Here is an 18570-nt window from a genome sequence, read left to right on the forward strand (position 1 = left end):
GGGCACTTTCTGGAAAAAAACTTACAGGACAACAGGAATAAAGCAGGTTAATGGGACTGACTGGATTTCTCCACAGAAAGTTGAAATGGACTTGATGGGCTGAATGGCCTACTCCTGTGCCTTAATAAGTCTATGACTTGTGTGACATCATTAAACCTCTTCCTGCACTGCATTCAGATCCTTAGTGCTAGATTGGTGGCATTGACTACCGCAGTACCCTGCTCCCACTACTTTCTGAGCACCAGGGCCCCTAAAGGAAGGAGAACCATAGGTTATATGGGGAAAATCTTTTTTATTCAGTGAGTGGCTACAACCTGGAATGCACTACCAGAAAGGGTAGAGGCTGACTCAATTGCCACTTTCAAAAGGGAATTGGATAAGAAAATAATTTGCAGGGCTAGGGAAAGGGCAAGTGAATGGGACTAGCTAAGTTGCCCTTGCAGAGAGGCAGCAGGAGTTCAATGTGCCAAATGACCTTCTTCAGCACTGTAACCATTCTATGATTCTGTTCTATGCTCCTGTCATCTTCCTGTGCAGCATCTGAAATTCTGAGGCACTTTCTCTGGCCTCCTGAACTATTTCTGCTGTTTCAACCCCTGCTGCAGCCAGAATGACCTTGTCCTTAACAGGTGCAGATTTGCGTAGAGCAGGCTTGCTTTAACTGGTGTTGGTTGCGATGTTGCCCAGGACTAGGGAAAATGGGTTTAATTTGGGTTTAATATAATTCAGAAATTATAGGCAACTTAATCTTGATAAGCTTATTGTCAGCTTGTTAAGGGCCAATTTGGATTGTTGGTGAGGATTGCATGGGTTGAGCACTGCATCAGGAAAAGTCCAGGCACATGGAGGCAGCAACAGAGCATGAAGGGAGCATGGCTGAGTGGGACACTCAGCCATTGGCACATAGGTGCTACCGGGCTTGTAGAGAGTGGTCTGTATGTGCTCAGGTAGTAGAGGAGCTTGTACCTTCCTGGCATAGTGGGGCCATAAGTGAGCTGGGGTTGGGCTACAGAAATTTTTGTGAATGCAGCTGAGCGCAAGCAATACAGCACGTCATGATGGGATTGCCTTCTCAGAGAATGGGTGGAGTGGCAATGAGAATCAACATCCTTAGCAGCAGAGGCAGAACCCTGGGAAAGAGAAGGGCAGAGGGGCTGGAAGGCAACAGAGGCCATACCTGAAGCACAGGTTATACTGCCAAAGACGAAGCTACCTGAACTTGTCAGAGAACCAGTGCTGCAGGAAACTGCACCTATCTAGACAGATGCTCATGGAGATTTGTGCCCTCACTATGGAAGACCTCATAGCTCACAGTATTGCTTGCCATGCCCTGTCAGTAGCCATCAAGTTCACTGTGACCTTGAACATTTTCCCTGCATGGCTAAGGGCTTTGAATACTTAAGCTCCTCCATTGAGAGAGTGGCCAACTTCATGGGCACCCATATGCGGCAGCACTCAACATAGATGCAGGAATGTATGTAATAATATGTAGTATGAACTTCTCAAGAAGCAGCAGGGGACCTTGGTGTGGGGTTTCACAGACAACAGCACATCATTGCATCTCAAAGGTTACTGATGCCCTGTCTGTGAAAGTTGGGCAATACGTAACAATTCCAAACAAATGGGGCCTCATAGGCACAAAGAGCAATGGGATTCGCCTCCATCGGTGGATTTCAGCAGGCGGTAGGGCATCATTGAATGCACCCATGTAGCCATCAAGGAGCTGAGTGAGCAGCCAGTGAGATTCTTCAATAGGAAGAACTTCCAGTCTGTCAATGTTCAGCTGGTGTGTGACCAAAACAAGAACAAGCATTCATTTGCGCATTATCCTGGCAATTGCCATTTCGCCTTCATCCTCTAGCAGTCCAGGGCACAGCAGCTCTTAATACCAATCCCCCAAATTACATCGATGGATTCTAAGTGGCAAGGGATATCCCTAGAAGACATGGCTACTCACCCCTTAACATGGCCCCGAGAAGGAGCCACAAATGTGCTACAACCAAAGCCATCTGCTCACAAAGACCACCAATGGTCAGGCCATCAGGCTTCTATAGATGCAGTTCCGTGTTTGGGTCAGTCTTGCGCGTTGTGGTGTTCTGCTGTACTATTCATAACTTGGCCCTCAAGAGTGGGCTTTGAAGACAGTGAGGACCTAGAATGACAAACCTCATTGGAGGAAGAGGAGGAATGAGAGGTCAAAGAGGAGGAGGAAGAGAAAGACGCAGAGCAGAGAGGTGCCTCAGCTGTGCAAGGAGATGGCTGGGGCCAGCGCAGGACTCAAGGGCCTGGTCAGGATGCTGTCAACATCAGGGATCATCTGATCCAGGCACGTTTCAGATGAGGCCTTCTAACCCAGGAAGATTGTATGCTCTGAGGTGACTGTGAGAACACTTGCATTGAAGATGCAGTCTTGAATTGATCCATTCTTATGCCCAGTGCACGATGCACTACTGTCCAACAGTTTTAATAACCCCCTTCAAAGACTTTTGCTTTGCTTCACCACTTCATCCCTCTGATTTATGCTATTAAAGAATGGAAGAGCACAAGTATGGAGTCATGTGTCAATATTTACATTGTGTCCCAAAAGTAATAAATTGGACACTTACAAGCGAAACAAACCCCAGTGAACCCCTGAGCGACTTGGTGAGTCCGCTGTCAGCCACTTCTACATGATGCTCCCCTTCTGGAATGGGATGAGATGGTGGTAGCCTGCTGGGGAGTGCAAGATTGTGGCTGAGATGCATATGGCAGTCATTTGCATCATGGAGGTCCCAGTGGGGGCACCTCCAGAAGCTGCACTGACAACAATGCAGGGATAGCCTCCTTCATAGGTTTCTGTTGCATAGATGGACCCTGAGTCAAATGGACCAAGGGGGTTATGATTATGATGGTGCACCATGAATAGTGGCATCCTCATCCTTATCTGTGGCTTCCTTAGTCCTTGGATGGCACTCCGGTTGGCTTGAGGGGGCCACCAACTGGGGCATGACTGGCATCTACTCCACACATCTTTGCACCACCAGCAATACTGTCTGGTCCAAACTACAGAGTATTACATGCATTCCTGCATCTTAGTTGAGTGCTGCTGCATATGGCTGCCCATGAACTTGGTCACTCTCTCAGTGGAGGAGCTTAAGTATTCAAAGCCCTTAGCCATGCTGGTGCACATGAGCTGAATGGATTCCTCCATTATCAGCTTTGATGCTGCACTGCCTCAGAGAACTCTAACATCTTGTTGCTGCTGGTCTAAATAAAACTTTCTTTCTTGTGACTTGCGAGGTCCTGCATCTGCACCCAGCTGAGCAGGGCTGTGCCTGTGCTCCATCCTCCAAGGGGCCTGTTCACAGCTGCCTCTGCATTTCTCACCTCCTTCCATACAGAAGTGCCATGCTCTTCACCCATTGACACTCTATATAAGCGCATGTAAGAACCCACTATTGTGAATATACCTGTGTTAGTGGAGGTGCAGGCTCTGCCCACGGTTCAGTTATTTGCAGTGGCCCCAGTGAAGTAACAGGACTCAAGCGTTTGCCATCCATGTCTGACCCTTTGAGAGACAGAAGAAGGAGCTCATGAAAACTATCCTCTGATAGCAGAAAACTTCGCGGAGCTGAGAATTCCCAATGGAATGCAATCTTTGACCTGATGTCAGATGGGGAAGATTGCACCCCTTTATCTACACAGCAATATTGTTTCACCCTCTTCACCAGATAGTTCCATCTCTCCTTGCTTCACTTAGTCATCCAGGGCCATCTGGTTAAGTTCTATTGCTCCCTCCTGCAGTGCCCTGACTATGATGAGCTGGGCACTCCTCCTTCTGTGTGAACCCTCTCCCTGGCATTATGTGCCATTTTCTCCCGTAAGGACAGAGAGACAGTTGAGGCACTGCTGTCCTCCCTGACCAATGCCAATGACTCATTTACAGAAGGGGATGCATGTGTCAGTGCTGCCAGTTCTCAACACTGCTAGGGCTCTTGGCCTTGCTGTGGGATCATTTAGCACTCTGGGCACACATTCCTCCTATGTTCAGGAGAAACATACGCCCTCAGTCTCCTCAGCTAGTGCGGCTGATGGAAGTTGAATATCCAAAGGCCTGTCATCAGGATCTCATGGTGTACTTAACTTGCCAGATGAAGAAGGTCATCAAACACTTTGTGGCACTGCACCCAAATCCTTCACATTGCACTTCAGTCTCTCTGGTGCTTGCATTCCTGCTTCCAAATGGCAGACGTGATGCCTTTAAATCAGGTCTGCACTTTGCAAGGCCTATCTCCTTCCCTGCAGCAATCAGCCAACAGCCTGTCACTTTGAAAATAACACGCTCAGACTACTTCACAATCAACCCCACCCCACCACTGGGGCATGATCAGGACCTGGAAATGGTTCTGATGTTGGGTTATCAACCCCTGAGTCAAAGTCCTGCCCACTGGTTCCAGTCCCATTCCAGAGACTTGAAAATACAATCTAGGTTGAAACTTCAGTGCAAGAACTAAGAGAGTACTAAGGGATTGTTGCACTGCCATCCATCTTGTGAAGTGTTAAACTATGTCGCTGTCTGCCATATCAGGTAGGCTGTATAAGATCCCATGGTTCTTTTCAAAGAAAGAAAGGGACTTTTCCCAGTGTCCTAACCAACATTAATCCCATGAACAATACTAAAATAGCAATTTTACTTGGTGATTATCTCATTGCTGTTTGCAGAACCTTGCTAAATGCAAATTGGTTGCTGAATTTCCTTGTATTACAACAGTGATTATACCTCACTTGATTGATTGTGAAACCCTTGGTTATGAAAGCCTTTTTATAAATGACAATCTTTCTTTCTTCTTATGTATTTGTTCCTAATCCTATTTGTTTTCAATTTGTTTTTGTTGTATGCATTTCTCCTAGGTTGAAATTTGGTTAAATCGGCTGTTAGACAGAATGTGTGCAACATTGCGTCATGAAATCGCTGAGGCTGTTATAGCTTATGAAGAAAAGCCTCGAGAACAATGGATATTTGAATACCCTGCACAGGTACTTTTAAGAGAAAATATGTTACATATTCCATAGGTTAATTTTGCTGGGAGTGTAGCAGCAATTGTCAAGCTTATTAGCTAAAAGAATTATACTTGTCATGTGGAAGTATCACTCAGAATAAGCTATATTTCACAACAATTAGGCACATCAGAGGAAATCACAATCTTGTATGGAATCAGAGACCTTTCCAAAATGTAAACTTTTATGTGCCAAAATTGGCTGAAAATTTTAAACGTGGATGGCAGGTAATATTCTTGAGTAGTTTATGTGGTAAACTCACTCGATGTCATATTTATGGCTCACCCCATTTCTTTGCACCCCATGAAAAAGAGTGGGAGAACAATAGATAAGGGATACTATCGTAAGGGGAACAGACAGTTCTGCGTCCGCAGACGTGACACTGGAATGGTATGTTGCCTTCCTGGTGCCAGGGTCAAGAATGTCACTGAGTGGCTGCAGGACATTCTGAAGGGGGAAGGTGAACAGCCAGAGGTCGTGGTTCATATCGGTACCCACGACATAGGGAAAACGAGTGATGAGGTCCTGAAAGCAGAATATAGGGAGCTAGGAAATAAATTAAAAAGCAGGACCCCAAAGGTAGTAATCTCACGATTACTCCCAGTGCCACGTGCTGGCGAGATCAGGATTAGGAAAATAGATTAGACGAATGCGTGGCTGGAGAGATAGTGTAGGAGGGAAGGATTTAGATTCCTGAGGCATTGGGACTGATTCTGGGGAAGATGGGACCTGTACAAGCTGGATGGGTTTGCACCCCAGAAGGACTGGGGCCAATATCCTTGCTGGGGTATTCGCTAGTACTGTGGAGGAAGGTTGAAACTAGAGTGGCAGGGGGATGGGAACCTGAGTGGAGAGACACAAGAGAGGGAAATAAAGACAGAAATGAAAGGCAGCAAAATAGAAAGCAAAACTGGAAGGCAGAGGAAACAAGGATTAGCAGAAAATCAGGCCATAATACAAAAAAGATGTGTAAAAATGTTAAAAAGACAAGTCTAATGGCACTGCATCTGAACGCATGGAACATTTGCAATAAGGTAGACGACTCAACAGCATAAATAGATGTAAATGGGTACGATATGACTGTTATTACAGAGACATGGCTACAGGGTGATCAAGGCTGGGAACTGAATATCCAAGAGTTTTTGATATATAGAAAGGAAAGGTACGAGGAAAAAGAGGTAGGGTGGCGTTGTTAGTTAAGGATGAAATCAGTGCAATAACGAGAAAGGATATTGGCTCAGAAAATCTAGATGTAGAATCAGTCTGGGTGGAGCTAAGAAGCAACAGAGGGCAGAAAACATCAGTGGGAGTTGTCTATAGGCCCCCAAACAGTAGTGGTAAGGTAGGGGACGGTATTAAACAGGAAATTAGAGATGCATGTAACAAGGGTGCTACAGTAATAATGGTGACTTTAATCTACATATAGATTGGGCAAACCAAATTAACAATAATACTGTGGTGGATGAATTCCTGGAGCATGTACAAGATGTTTTTTTAGATCAATACATTGAGGAACCAACTGGGGAACAGGCTATCCTAGATTTGGTATTGTGCAATGAGAAGGAGTTAGTTAATAATCTTGTTGTGTGACGTCCTTTAGGGAAGAGTGACCATAACATGATAGAATTCTTCACTGGGATGAAAAGTGAGGTAGTCTAATCCGAAACTAGGGGCCTAAATCTAAACAAAGGAAACTACGAAGGTATGAGGGGTGAGTTGGCAATGGTAGATTGGGGAACTTCATTAAAAAGCATGACAGTGGATAGGCAATGGCTAATATTTAAGGAACGAATGCATGCATTGCAACATATATACATTCCTTTCTCGTGCAAAAACACAACAAGAAAAGTGGTCCAACTGTAGCTAATAAAATAAATTAATGATAGTATGAGATCCAAAGAGAAGTCATATAAAGTTACTTGAAAAAGTAGCAAGCCTGAGGATTGGGAGCAGTTTAGAATTCAGCAAAGGAAGACCAAGAGATTGAATAAGAGGCAAAAAATAGAGTATTGTGTGCAGTTTTGGTCTCCTTACCTAAGAAAGGATATACTTGCCATAGACAGAGTGCAGCAAAAGTTCACCAGACTGATTCCTGGGATGGCAGGATTGTCATATGAAGAGAGATTGGGTTAACTAGGCCTATACTCACTGGAGTTTGGAAGAATGGGAGAGGATCTCATTGAAACATATAAAATTCCGACAGGGCTGGACAGATTGGATGCAGAGATGATGCTTCCTCTGGCTGGGGGATCTAGAAGAAGGGGTCACAGTCTCAGGATAGCAGTAAGCCATTTAGGACTGAGATGAGGAGAAGCTTCTTCACTCAGAGGGTGGTAAACATGTGGAATTCTCTACCACAGAACGCTGTGAAGGCCAAGCCACTGAATATATTTAAGAAGGAAAAATATTTCTAGACTCTAAAGGCATCAAGGGATATGGGGAGAGTGCGGAGAATGGCGTTGAGTTAGAGGATTAGCCATGATCACATTGAATGGCGGAGCAAGCTCGATGGGCCGAATGACCTACTCCTGCTCCTATTTTCTAAGTTTCTTTGTGTCATCTACACATCGGAAATATGCAAGGGGTAGGAGGTTAGATGCCATTTCATCGAAGGTGCTTTCAAGGATTCAGCGTCTTCAGCTGGTTTGTGGCGGATTGCTGGGAGTTAAGGAGTTCAAACTCAGCAAATACCTCTTCTCATTTGACTTGGGATGAAGGCACACCAAAATTGAAACCATATGCAAGAACAATCTCCTCACTTTCAGAGAGAACATGGTCAGAGAGATTTACTTCATATTTGGTGGCGTTGTTAATTGCATTGCCAAACCACTTTTGCTTAAGTGAGTTTACAGTGCAGGTGTGTTTCAAATGGGTACTGTTTATGATGTGGTCATCTATTGAGTCAATATAGTGGTACAAAAGGATTAAATCGAAAAATGAAAGAAATTTGTGCACCTGAGACTAAACGCAGTGTCGGGCATGGCATAAATTAGTAACCCTGTTACCAATCTGTTCAATCTCACCTTGCATAAACGGTCGCTCAGTTGAGGGACTGTGTCTCACTTTAGCATTATCAATATGCTTGGAAATGAAAACTGGCACAGCCTTGAGTCTAATACATGCTCGGGGAAATTTGATAGATAGCTTACCTTTTCTTAACTTACCTGTGAGTCGAACTGTGTTGTTGTTATCCTGAATTTGGTCTTTGTTGTACCGCTGTCTCAGGTATACAAATAGTCGTTTGGTAGTACTAAATTTGAGTTTTTCTGAAAAAAAGAGACACTGTTGAAGCTCTCATCAGGACAATTCACAAGAATACCAAATTGTAAAGGGAACAACAATTTATACTGCATGAGAAGAGAGTATTGATTAGTTGGCAAGTGGACTGTGATTGCCATGGAGAATGCATTGCCTTGGGATCCCCTCTATGCCTAGCTCTTGCAAATTTCCTGGGTTCCACGCGAAACACGTCTTGGATGAAATGCCACCTAACCTCCTACCCCTTCCATATTTCCAATATGTAGTTGATACGTTTCCAAACTTAAATCCACAGCTGCATGTAAGAATTTCCTTACTCAGCCTGTGCACAAGTTCCCCTTTGAAATGGAACAGTCAAATGAACACCCTTTCCTTGACATGCTAGTTGAGAAATCTGCCAGTAAGTTCTCTACTACCGTCTTCCACAAGCCTACCTTCAATGGTCAATATACACATTGAGATTCCTATACTTCCACATGCTATAAGATTGTCCTTATCAGCAGCCTTCTAAATAGGGCCCAATCCATTTGCTCACTGTGCAAGCTTGATGCTGAAATAGGGTGTATCAAAGCCATGCTGCAGAATAGTGTCTACCCTGATCAGATCATTGCTCTCTGTAAATCACGCAAGCTCATGAATGGGCCTAAGATTGCCACTTTCCATCCTGACAAGTGCCCAGTCTACCTCCAATTATCCTGGAAAGGTAAAGTGTCTCAAAAATTAGAGCAACACATGAAGCTAGCCATATCACGCTGCTACTACGCAGTGGCATAGTGGTATTCACCACTGACAGGATGCTGCTATCAAGCCAAAAGGATGTTCTGCCTAGCACACAAATGAGTAACGTGGTATATGAATTTCAGTGCCAGTGTGATGCCAAGTATGTAGGCCATAAGTCCCAATGACTGGCCGATTGAATCAAACAACCTGTCCCTTAGGCTGTTCACAACAAGCAAAGTACTGAATTATTTTTATTCATTCATGGGATGTGGGCATCGCTCTCTAGGCCAGCATTTATTGCCCATCACTAATTGCCCTTGAGAAGGTGGCGGTCAGCTGCCTTCTTGAATCGCTGCAGTCCATGTGGTGTAGGTATACCCACAGTGCTGTTAGGGAGGGAGTTCCAGGATTTTGACCCAGCGAAGGAACGATGATATATTTCCAAGTCAGGTTGGTGAGTGCTTGGAGGGAAACTTCCAGGTGGTGGTGTTCCCATTTGCCTGCTGCCCTTGTTCATCTAGATGGTACTGGTTGTGGGTTTGGAGGTGCTGTCTAAGGAGGCTTGGTGAATTCCTGCAGTGTATCTTGTAGATGACACACACTGCTGCCACTGTGCGCCAATGGTGGAGGGAGTGAATGTTTGTGGATGGGGTGCCGATCAAGTTGGCTGCTTTGTCCTGGATGGTGTCAAGCTTCTTGAGTGTTGTTGGAGGTGCACTTATCCAGGAAAGTGGAGAGTATTCCATCACACTCCTGACTTGTGCCTTGTAGATGGTGGACAGGCTTTGCAGAGTGAGGAGGTGAGTTAATCACCGCAGGATTCCTCACCTCTGACCTACTCTTGTAACCACAGTATTTATATGGCTAGTCCAGTTCAGTTTCTGGTCAATGGTAACCTCTAGGAAGTTAATAGCGGAGCATTCAGCGATGATAATACCATTGAATGTCAAGGAGCAATGGTTAGATTCTCTCTTGTTGGAGATGGTCATTGCCTGGAACATGTGTGGCTCAAATGTTCCTTGCCATTTGTCAGCTCAAGCCTGGATATTGTCTTGCTACACTTGGACATGGGCTGCTTCACTACCTGAAGAGTCACGAAGCCAACCAGCCTGTGCTTGCAAAACTCAAAACATAGTGTTGAAGATTTGATGTGATTCTGCGATTGGACAACATTTGGTAAACCAATTTAAGATTATCACATGGGCTCACAGGGTCGCTCATTTGCGCATGCTAGAAGCTACATATATTCACACATAGGGCCCTGTCCTTTGCAGACAGAAGGAACACATACACACATTGCACCTTTTTCAACTAAACAATGTGGATGACAGCTATTCCCTGGTTCATTCCCCAGGGCAGTGCCTTGACCAATCAGAGTCAACCTGCCTAGTTTGAATTTAAACAAAGCTTGGCATTTAACTTTCAGTTGTCAATTAATTGTCAGTTAACTGGTGCATTCTCCATGGCAGTGCCTTTTCCAATCAGACTCCACTTGCCAATCAATCAACACTCTCGCCTCATGCAGTATAATTGTTCCCTTTACAGTTTGGTATTCTTGTGAATTGTCCTGATGAGTACAAGACCAAAAGCTTGGATACAACTAAATTAATATGAGGTGCAAACAGGAATATGAAAAAAAGACTCTTGCAAAGTATATCGTATACTAGGGAAAGTTTTTCCAAACACTTGAAGAGAGTGGGAGTGGTAAAAAGTAAGTGTGAGTCAATTAAAAAAGGGTGCGAATGAGACAGTGATTCATAATAAGGAAATGGCAGTATTGTTAAGTAGCTACTTTTGTAATTATTTTCACATTGGAGGAACAGGATAAAGTATCAGCAGGGAATCTAAGGATAAGTCAGGGGAAGCAGCTTAATGGATTTCAGGTAAGTAAAAAAAAAGTAATGCAGAAAATAATGGGGCTTAAGATAGATAAAATTCTAGAACCCCTTGGTTTCTGTCTCAGCATATTAGCAGAACCAGGAGAGGAAATTGCAGGTCTGTAAGTCAGCATTCTCTAAAGCTTTCTCAATTCAGGAATTGGCCCTTTTGATTAAAAAATTACAAATGCAACTTCATTATTTAAGAAGGGGGAGAGAAAGGAGGAAAGTTCAAACCTGTCACTTTAACTTCACTTGTGAGGAAGTTACTGAAATCCATCAACAGAGATTAGCTGACTGAACATTTGAAATAGTACTTGGAATTGTATTAACAGATTCTGAGTTCAAGCAATAACCCCTAAGACATGGTTCAGTGGAAGAACTGAAGATCCTTTAAAAAAAAGCAGAGATTTGTGTCCCCATACACAAATCACTGAAATCAAGTGCACAGGTACAAGAAGTATTTAAAAGGCTATGGAATGTCGATCTTTTGTATTCAAAAATTAAGAAGTGATGCCTCAGTTGTACAGGACCATGGTCAGATCTCATTGGAGTACATGTTCAGTTTTGGCAACTTAAGCATCCAGAAGCCTTGGAGTGGGTATAATGCAGATTTATCAGAATTATATAAGTGCACAAATGTCAATAATCTGGGTGTCTTGAGCTTATCATTACTTTAAATACTGTAGCCCGCTGCCAATGAAACTAGTCCCATAAGATTTTGCCTTAAGGATTCACCAATGGGAGGTATTCCTTACTTTGTTTTGGTTAAGATTGCATTGGGGTTCTAATTGCATCATAGGACCCTAATTTACATGTCATTCATGAGGTTCCTGCCTGCCTGTAGTGAAAGGCTCATCTGCCTAAAAAGTAGACGCTGATAAAATAGTAATTGTTACAAACTGTACTTGCTGGCAAGTGCAACTAATTAATTTATTTGCACCCTTCGCACACCCCATTCTGACCCAGCAGCGTTGTTTAAAATCTCCCCCATTATCGTCCTGTAACTCATTATTTATAGATAATAATTTAAGTAGATGCTTATGTATGTATCTAATGTTCATATTGTTGCAAAATTTATTTTAGGTTGCTCTGACTGGTACACAGATTGTTTGGAATGGAGAAGTTACCGGTACATTTGCAAAACTGGAAGAAGGTTATGAAAATGCCATGAAAGACTATCTGAAAAAGCAGGTCTGCTAAATTTGAAGAGTACTTTTCCTTTTAGAGTATTGCCAATGAACTGTTGACCTTGTTGGCAGGCCTTCAGCTGGAGGATTGAGTGCAAAGTTGTGTATTGTTCTTCTTAGTGGGACTAACATTTGCTGAAGCACTTTAGGGGATCAGTCATTATTTTCCTTCATTTAAGGAAAGAGTATCAGCTGCATCTTCAGGGAAAATTGTTGTAAAATGGCCAGCAAAGTTTCGTCTCCCTTGGCTCTTCTGATGCAGGGCACTGACAGGACTCGATGATAATTAAACAACTGCCAGGAAACGATGGAATTATCTTTTCTGCCTCATAGCAGTAATTTCAGTAACTAGTCCAGTAATTTCCAATTCCCAAACTTCCTTTCATTCTCCCTCACTGTTATTGAAAATGTAGCAATGAGACCGTTGTGAACTTGAGGCAGGAGCTTCAAGATATTCAATATTCATTTAGTAGTGCAGAACTTAAGTATTGCTGAAAAAAGAGGCATGCTATCTAAAGTTTTCATCTTACACTCATCAGGACAGCTCATGAGAAATGACCAAATTGTAATAGGGGAACAATAATTTATACAGTATGAGAAGAGAGTGGTTGGCAAGTGGACTCTGATTGGTGGAGGTATTGCCACGGAGAATACAGCATGGAGCAGTTGGCTGCCCGACTTTGTTCAAATTCAAACCAGGCAGGTCGACTCTCATTGGTCAAGGCATTGCCCTGGGGAATGAACCAGGAAATGACTGTTCCCAAAGTTTTTATTTAGATGAAAAAGGTGCAAAGTGTACACATGATCCTTCTGTTTGCAAAGGACAGGGCTCTATATGAATATATGTGGCTTCTAGCATATGTAAGTAAACCACATTTTGAGCTCGACAGACAATCAAATTGTTTTTCAGTGTAATTCTTAGCACAATCAGGATTGGTTAGCAGGCGTTGTCAAATCATGGAATCACATCCAATGTTGGACACAATGGTGGGTTTTTGTGCAGTATCGTTCACTTCCCGGCGCATCCTCCCTCATTAATAATGCATTCATGGTGAACACGCTGGTGGGCGGGCTCAGCTTTCCTGCTATGCGTGTGACCTCAGTGCTTCATCGCTCCGAGCACCATATTTAAAGTACACAAGAGCGCAGCCTATTTCATGTCTATAGACCAGGACTGCTCCAGGTGATGGATGGTGCCGAAAGCAAAAAAGATGGCAGCCTCACTGGAGTGCCTTTTGGACGCCATTGAGGTCCGCCATGATGTCCTCTACCCCCACTCTGACCACAGGAGGTCCACCAGTGTCACCTATCTGGCCTGGGAGGTGGCAGCAGCAGCGGTCAGTGCCAAAAGAGCACAGAGGAGGTCAGCCATCCAGTGCGGGAAGAGGATGAATGATCTCAAGCATTCCGCCAGGGTCAGTCAGCCACTTCATCACTCTCAACACGCATTCCCAAACCCATTACACATCCGCAGGGATCTCGCAGCTCAATGGACAACACCATTAACTCACACACATCTCCATTGGGCACATATCCTCTGGGGCTCTGTCCTCATCCCGTCCATGGTTCCGCTCACCACAGAAACATTTGACGCATCCTTATCATCTGCAGTGGCATGCATCCTGCTCACACACTCTCCATCTGTTTGCATGCAGGAGAAGCTGGCTCACAACAGGAGGGAGAAGTCCCAGACGGGGGGTTGTGTGGCCGATATTAGGCCCCTCATCACTTTCGCACTGGCTGGTGATGATATGGACCATGCCTGCAATGGTGAGGTCGGCGGTGAACACCCTCATGAGGATCCTGCACCAGATCATCCTTCTATCAACACAGCTCTGAGTGCAGTCTCATGTTTTTGATTTTGCTGCCATACATAATTATCTCGACTTTGGTTCACAGGAAGCATTGCCAAGCGACCAACGCCCTCAGCCAGCCAGTCCCTCAGCTCCATCCTGGTCCTCACCTTCAGTGAAGAGCACCTCAGCTCCATCCAGGTCCTCACCTCCAGCCAAGAGGACATCTCCTCCATTGAAGAGCTGGAAATACACAGCCTGGAAGACCCATCATAGTGCTTACCTGCATCCTCCATCAGCGCAGAGACGCATACCTCAGTGGGACCTAGATCTAGGGCAGGCTCGGGTTCACAATCTGGTGGTCACCTCACAGACACATGACTGCAGCGGGAGAAGGCAGGTTCAGCTGAGCTCCCTGGCACTTGGAGGACTGCTGGGGAACAGGCATCTGTCAGGTTAGAGTCAGATGACGAGCCTTTGGATTCAGCACTCCGACTCATCATGGAGGGTCAGCGAAAGTCAGGGGAACATCATGCAGAGCTGTTGGAAACCCTCAACAGAGTGGCACGCGAATTAGAGGAGTACATCCGCCTGCTCTCCGATGAAGTGTTGCCCACATGTGCGCACAGAGAGGTCTCCATGGAAAGGATGGTGGATGCCATGGGGACCCTGGTCCAGCAGAAGGCAGGAATGCATGTAGACCTGTATTCCATCGCGGTAGCCATGAGTGAATTCCTACGGTGGCAATCCGAGAAGGAAATGAGGCACCTTGATGATCTTCCAGATACCCCTTCCCCTCAAGGAGTCAGGTAGGGACCCTTGGGCATCCGAAGGGAGGAGGATTAGCACCTGGGTCATCCACGCAGCCATCTCAGTGATTGTCCACTCCCTCTGAGTCCCCTTTGCCTGTGACCCCCTCAGCCTTGTCCTCTGTCACTGCAGAGGGAGCAGCTGGCCCACTGGAAGACGGTCAAAGCAAGCCGGGGCGCTCAAGGCCTTGGCTCTCCAGAGGATGCATGCTAAAGTCATCAGAGGCAACAGGGCCAACCATTGTACATGCTGTCTCCACCCCTGCTCTGTTCAATCCTCTGACCTACCACTAATCTTTACAACATTTTATGCTTTTTCTTTCAATTTGATATTTTTAACTTCCTTAGTTAGCTACGGATGGTGCATCCTTCTCATGGGGCCTTTCTTTCACAATGGAATATATCTTGGCTGAGAGTTAGGAAATATCCCCTTAAATAGCTGTCAGTGCTTTTCTACTGTCCTACCTTTTAACCTGTTTTCCCAGTTCACTTTAGTGAACTCAGTCCTCATACCCTTGTAATTGCCTTTATTTATGTTTAGGACATTAGCCTTAGACCCACGCTTCTTACATTCAAACTGAATGTGAAATTCTATCATGCTATGATCACTGTTGCCTAGATGCTCTTTTACTGTGAAGTCATTAATTAATCCTCTCTCGCCAGGTCTAAAATAGCCTGCCTCCTGGTAAGCACTAGAACGTATTGCTCTAAGAAATTGTCCCAAATACATCCTATGAACTGATCTTCCAGGCTACCCTTTGTCAATCCGATTCATCCAATTTATATGAAGGTTAAATCACGCATGATTATTGCAGTACCTTTCTTCGAACCCCTTATTACTCCTTCCTGTATACTTTTGTCCTATAGTGTGGCTACTGTTAGGGGGGGCTTTAAACTACTCCTGCAATTGACTTCTTCCTTTTGCTATTTCTTATCTCTACCCAAACTGATTCTACATCTTGATCTTCTGAACTAAGGTAATCTCTCACTACTGTACTAATGCTATCCTTAAATAGCAGAGCCACCTCACCACCTTTTTTCCTAGCTTCCTGTCCTTCCAAAATGTCAAATACCCTTGGTCACCATGCACCCACATCTCTGAATTGGCTATCAGGTCATACCTTTCTATTTGTGCTATAAATTCATCCATTTTGTTACAAATGCTGTGAGCATTCAGATACAGAGGCTTTAATTCTGTCTTTTTACCATTCTTGCAAATTCTGGCCTTGTCTGCTGGTGCACCCTTAAGCTTGTACTTTCTGTCCCTCCCTGCCACACTCTGGTTATCATTACCTGTACTGCTACCCTGCTATAGTGCCTTGGCTTTTCTCTTTAATTTACTGCATTTCCCCTCATGTGATCCCTTGCCCCCGCTATTTAAATTAAAACCCTCTCTACTGCCCTAGTTAAATGACTCGCCAGAATACTGATCCCAGCACTGTTCTACCTTCTGGAACAAAGTCGGCAGGTAACTTTCCCCCTCCATGGTGCATCACAGTGTCCGAAGCTCGGTCTCCAGCTCATTAACTGAACCCAAGTTCCTCGAGCCACAGGCAGTTACTGCAGATGTGGTTGCCAGAGATCACACTGGTATCCACTAGCTCCCACATATGACAGCTCCAAAACATCTCCTGCCTTGTCGTCCTTACTGCATTTTAATTAATTAATTAATTTCTTAATTAAATTTAACTTAATTCCTTTAGTACAAAAACAGAATTACCTGGAAAAACTCAGCAGGTCCAGCAGCATCGGTGGAGAAGAAAAGAGCTGACGTTTCGATTCCTCATGACCCTTCCTTTAGTCTTGTTTGTGGTTATGCTTTTATTATTTCAATTAATGTTATACTTATCACGATTATTAGGACGATTAAAATTCCATAGTTTAGATCAGAGCAAAATAAAAATACTCACCAACTAATCACTTACCTTCTTTCGTGTTATGTCACATTTCGATTTTCTTTAGAATGCTCTGAACCCATAGACTCGCACCTCTAGCTCTTCAAACTTGTGCTGCTTTCTCTAGGTTATCCTCTGTTTCTGGAATGGAACTTCTGTCTTCTTCAGCTACTGTATGCCGATAAAGGTAGAGAATGGAGCACCTCTTTCCCCCACTGCACCAAATTCCCAAATGAACCAATCTCCCGACATGACACCCAGTTTACATCTCATTCAGGCGTAGTCTCCTCTCTGTGTGTCCCCTGGCAATGGTACAGTGTTGCACAAATCCGCTGTCCTCTCTCAGGATAGCAGCATTTGTGCTTCCGCCACTGCCACTCCACCAGTGCCCTTTCATTGCTTATCAATCTGCCAGCAGAGACTGCTGCTGTCCATGCTAAAGTTTTGCAGGTCAAAGCAGGACCTTGAAGGCCCAAAGCTGTACCAGAGTATCCTGTAAGAACGTCAAAGAATGCCAGCAGCTTTCCGCCAGCCACTTTCAAAAATAATTTCTTGGGAAGTGAGCATCGCTGGCATTTGTTGCCCATCTCAATTTACCCATGAGACGATAGTGGTGAGCTGCCTTCTTGAACCACCGCATTAACCTGGTATAGGTACATTCACAGTGCTGATAGGGAACTCCAGATTTTTGATCCAGCGACAGCGAAGGAACAGCAGTTAGTTCCAAGTCAGAATGATGTGTGGTTTGGGGGGGAACTTGTAGGTGCTGGTGTTCCCATGCATCTGGTACCCTTGTACTTTTCAGTGCTAGAGTTCAGAGATTTTGAAAGTGCTGTAAAGGAGCTTTGGCGAGTTGCTGCAGTGCACCTTGTAGATAGTACACACTGTAGCCATGATGCCGCAGTGGTGGAGAGAGTGAACGTTTAGGGTGGTGGATGGTGATCAAGTGAGCTGCTTTGTCCTGGATGATTTGAGCTGCTTTAGAGTTGTTGGAACTGTACTCATCCAGGCCAGTGGAGAGAATTCCATCACACTCCTGACTTGTATCTTGTGGACGGTGGATAAGCTCTGGGAAGTCAGGAGGTGAACTGCTCACTGCAGAATACTGAGTCTCTAATCTGCATTTTTGGCCACAGTATTTATATGATTGGTCCAGTTTAGTTTCTGGTCAGTGGAAACCCCCAGGATATGATTGGTGGTCAAATGGGAGGTGGTTAGATTCTCTCTTGTTGGAGAGGGTCATTACCTGGCATGTGTTTGGTGCATATGTTACTTAAACCCTGTGAATGAAAACTATAACGTTTTGCCTGTCTAATGGAAAGTTTTGTCTGGGTCTTGCTGCATGTAGACACAGGCTGCTTCAGGATTTGTGGAATTGTGAACACTGCAATTATCAGCAAACATCCCAATTTCTGGTCTTCTGAAGGAGGGGAGGTCTTTGTTGAAGCAACTGAAGGAGGTTGGGCCTAGGACACTACCCTGAGGAATACCTGCAGTGATGTCCTGGGCCTGAGATGATTGGCCTCAAACAATCACAACCATCTTCCTTTGTGCTATATAACTCCAACCAGTGGAGTGCTTCCCCCATGATTCCTATTGACTTCAATTTTGCTAGGTTTTCTTGATGCCCCACTCAGTCAAATGCTGCCTTGATGTCAAGGGCAGTCACTTTCACCTCACTTCTTGAATTCAGTTCTGTTGTTCATGTTTGTAGTAAAGGATACAATGAGGTCTGGAATTCAGTAGTCCTGGAATAACCTAAACGGAGCATCGGTGAGCAGATTATTGATGTGTAAGTACCACTTGATAGCACGGCTGTGTGCACTTTAGAGAAGACATTAACTAGAATGACCAGGTCCAACATTACAGGCTTGGCATCAAATTAATGTTAGACACTGACTGGCATCACAACCTGCCTAATCTGCATACTTGCACCGCAGGCACGTAGCACCTGTGCTAACACCCTAACTATGATGGTGTTATAGCATTCA

General features: G+C 44.6%; 1 protein-coding gene across 1 annotated transcript in view; it reads left to right on the plus strand.

Moving 5' to 3' along the window:
* LOC144699540 (dynein axonemal heavy chain 17-like) overlaps window positions 1–18570 on the plus strand; it is a 785608-nt gene that overhangs the window by 365092 nt on the left and 401946 nt on the right. Inside the window, 2 exon segments of the mRNA XM_078570587.1 lie at window positions 4891–5016; window positions 11979–12086. Coding sequence (XP_078426713.1) covers window positions 4891–5016; window positions 11979–12086 — 234 coding nt within the window.

This window comes from Cetorhinus maximus, chromosome 24 (assembly GCF_964194155.1).
Source record: "Cetorhinus maximus chromosome 24, sCetMax3.hap1.1, whole genome shotgun sequence".
NCBI lineage: Eukaryota > Metazoa > Chordata > Chondrichthyes > Lamniformes > Cetorhinidae > Cetorhinus > Cetorhinus maximus.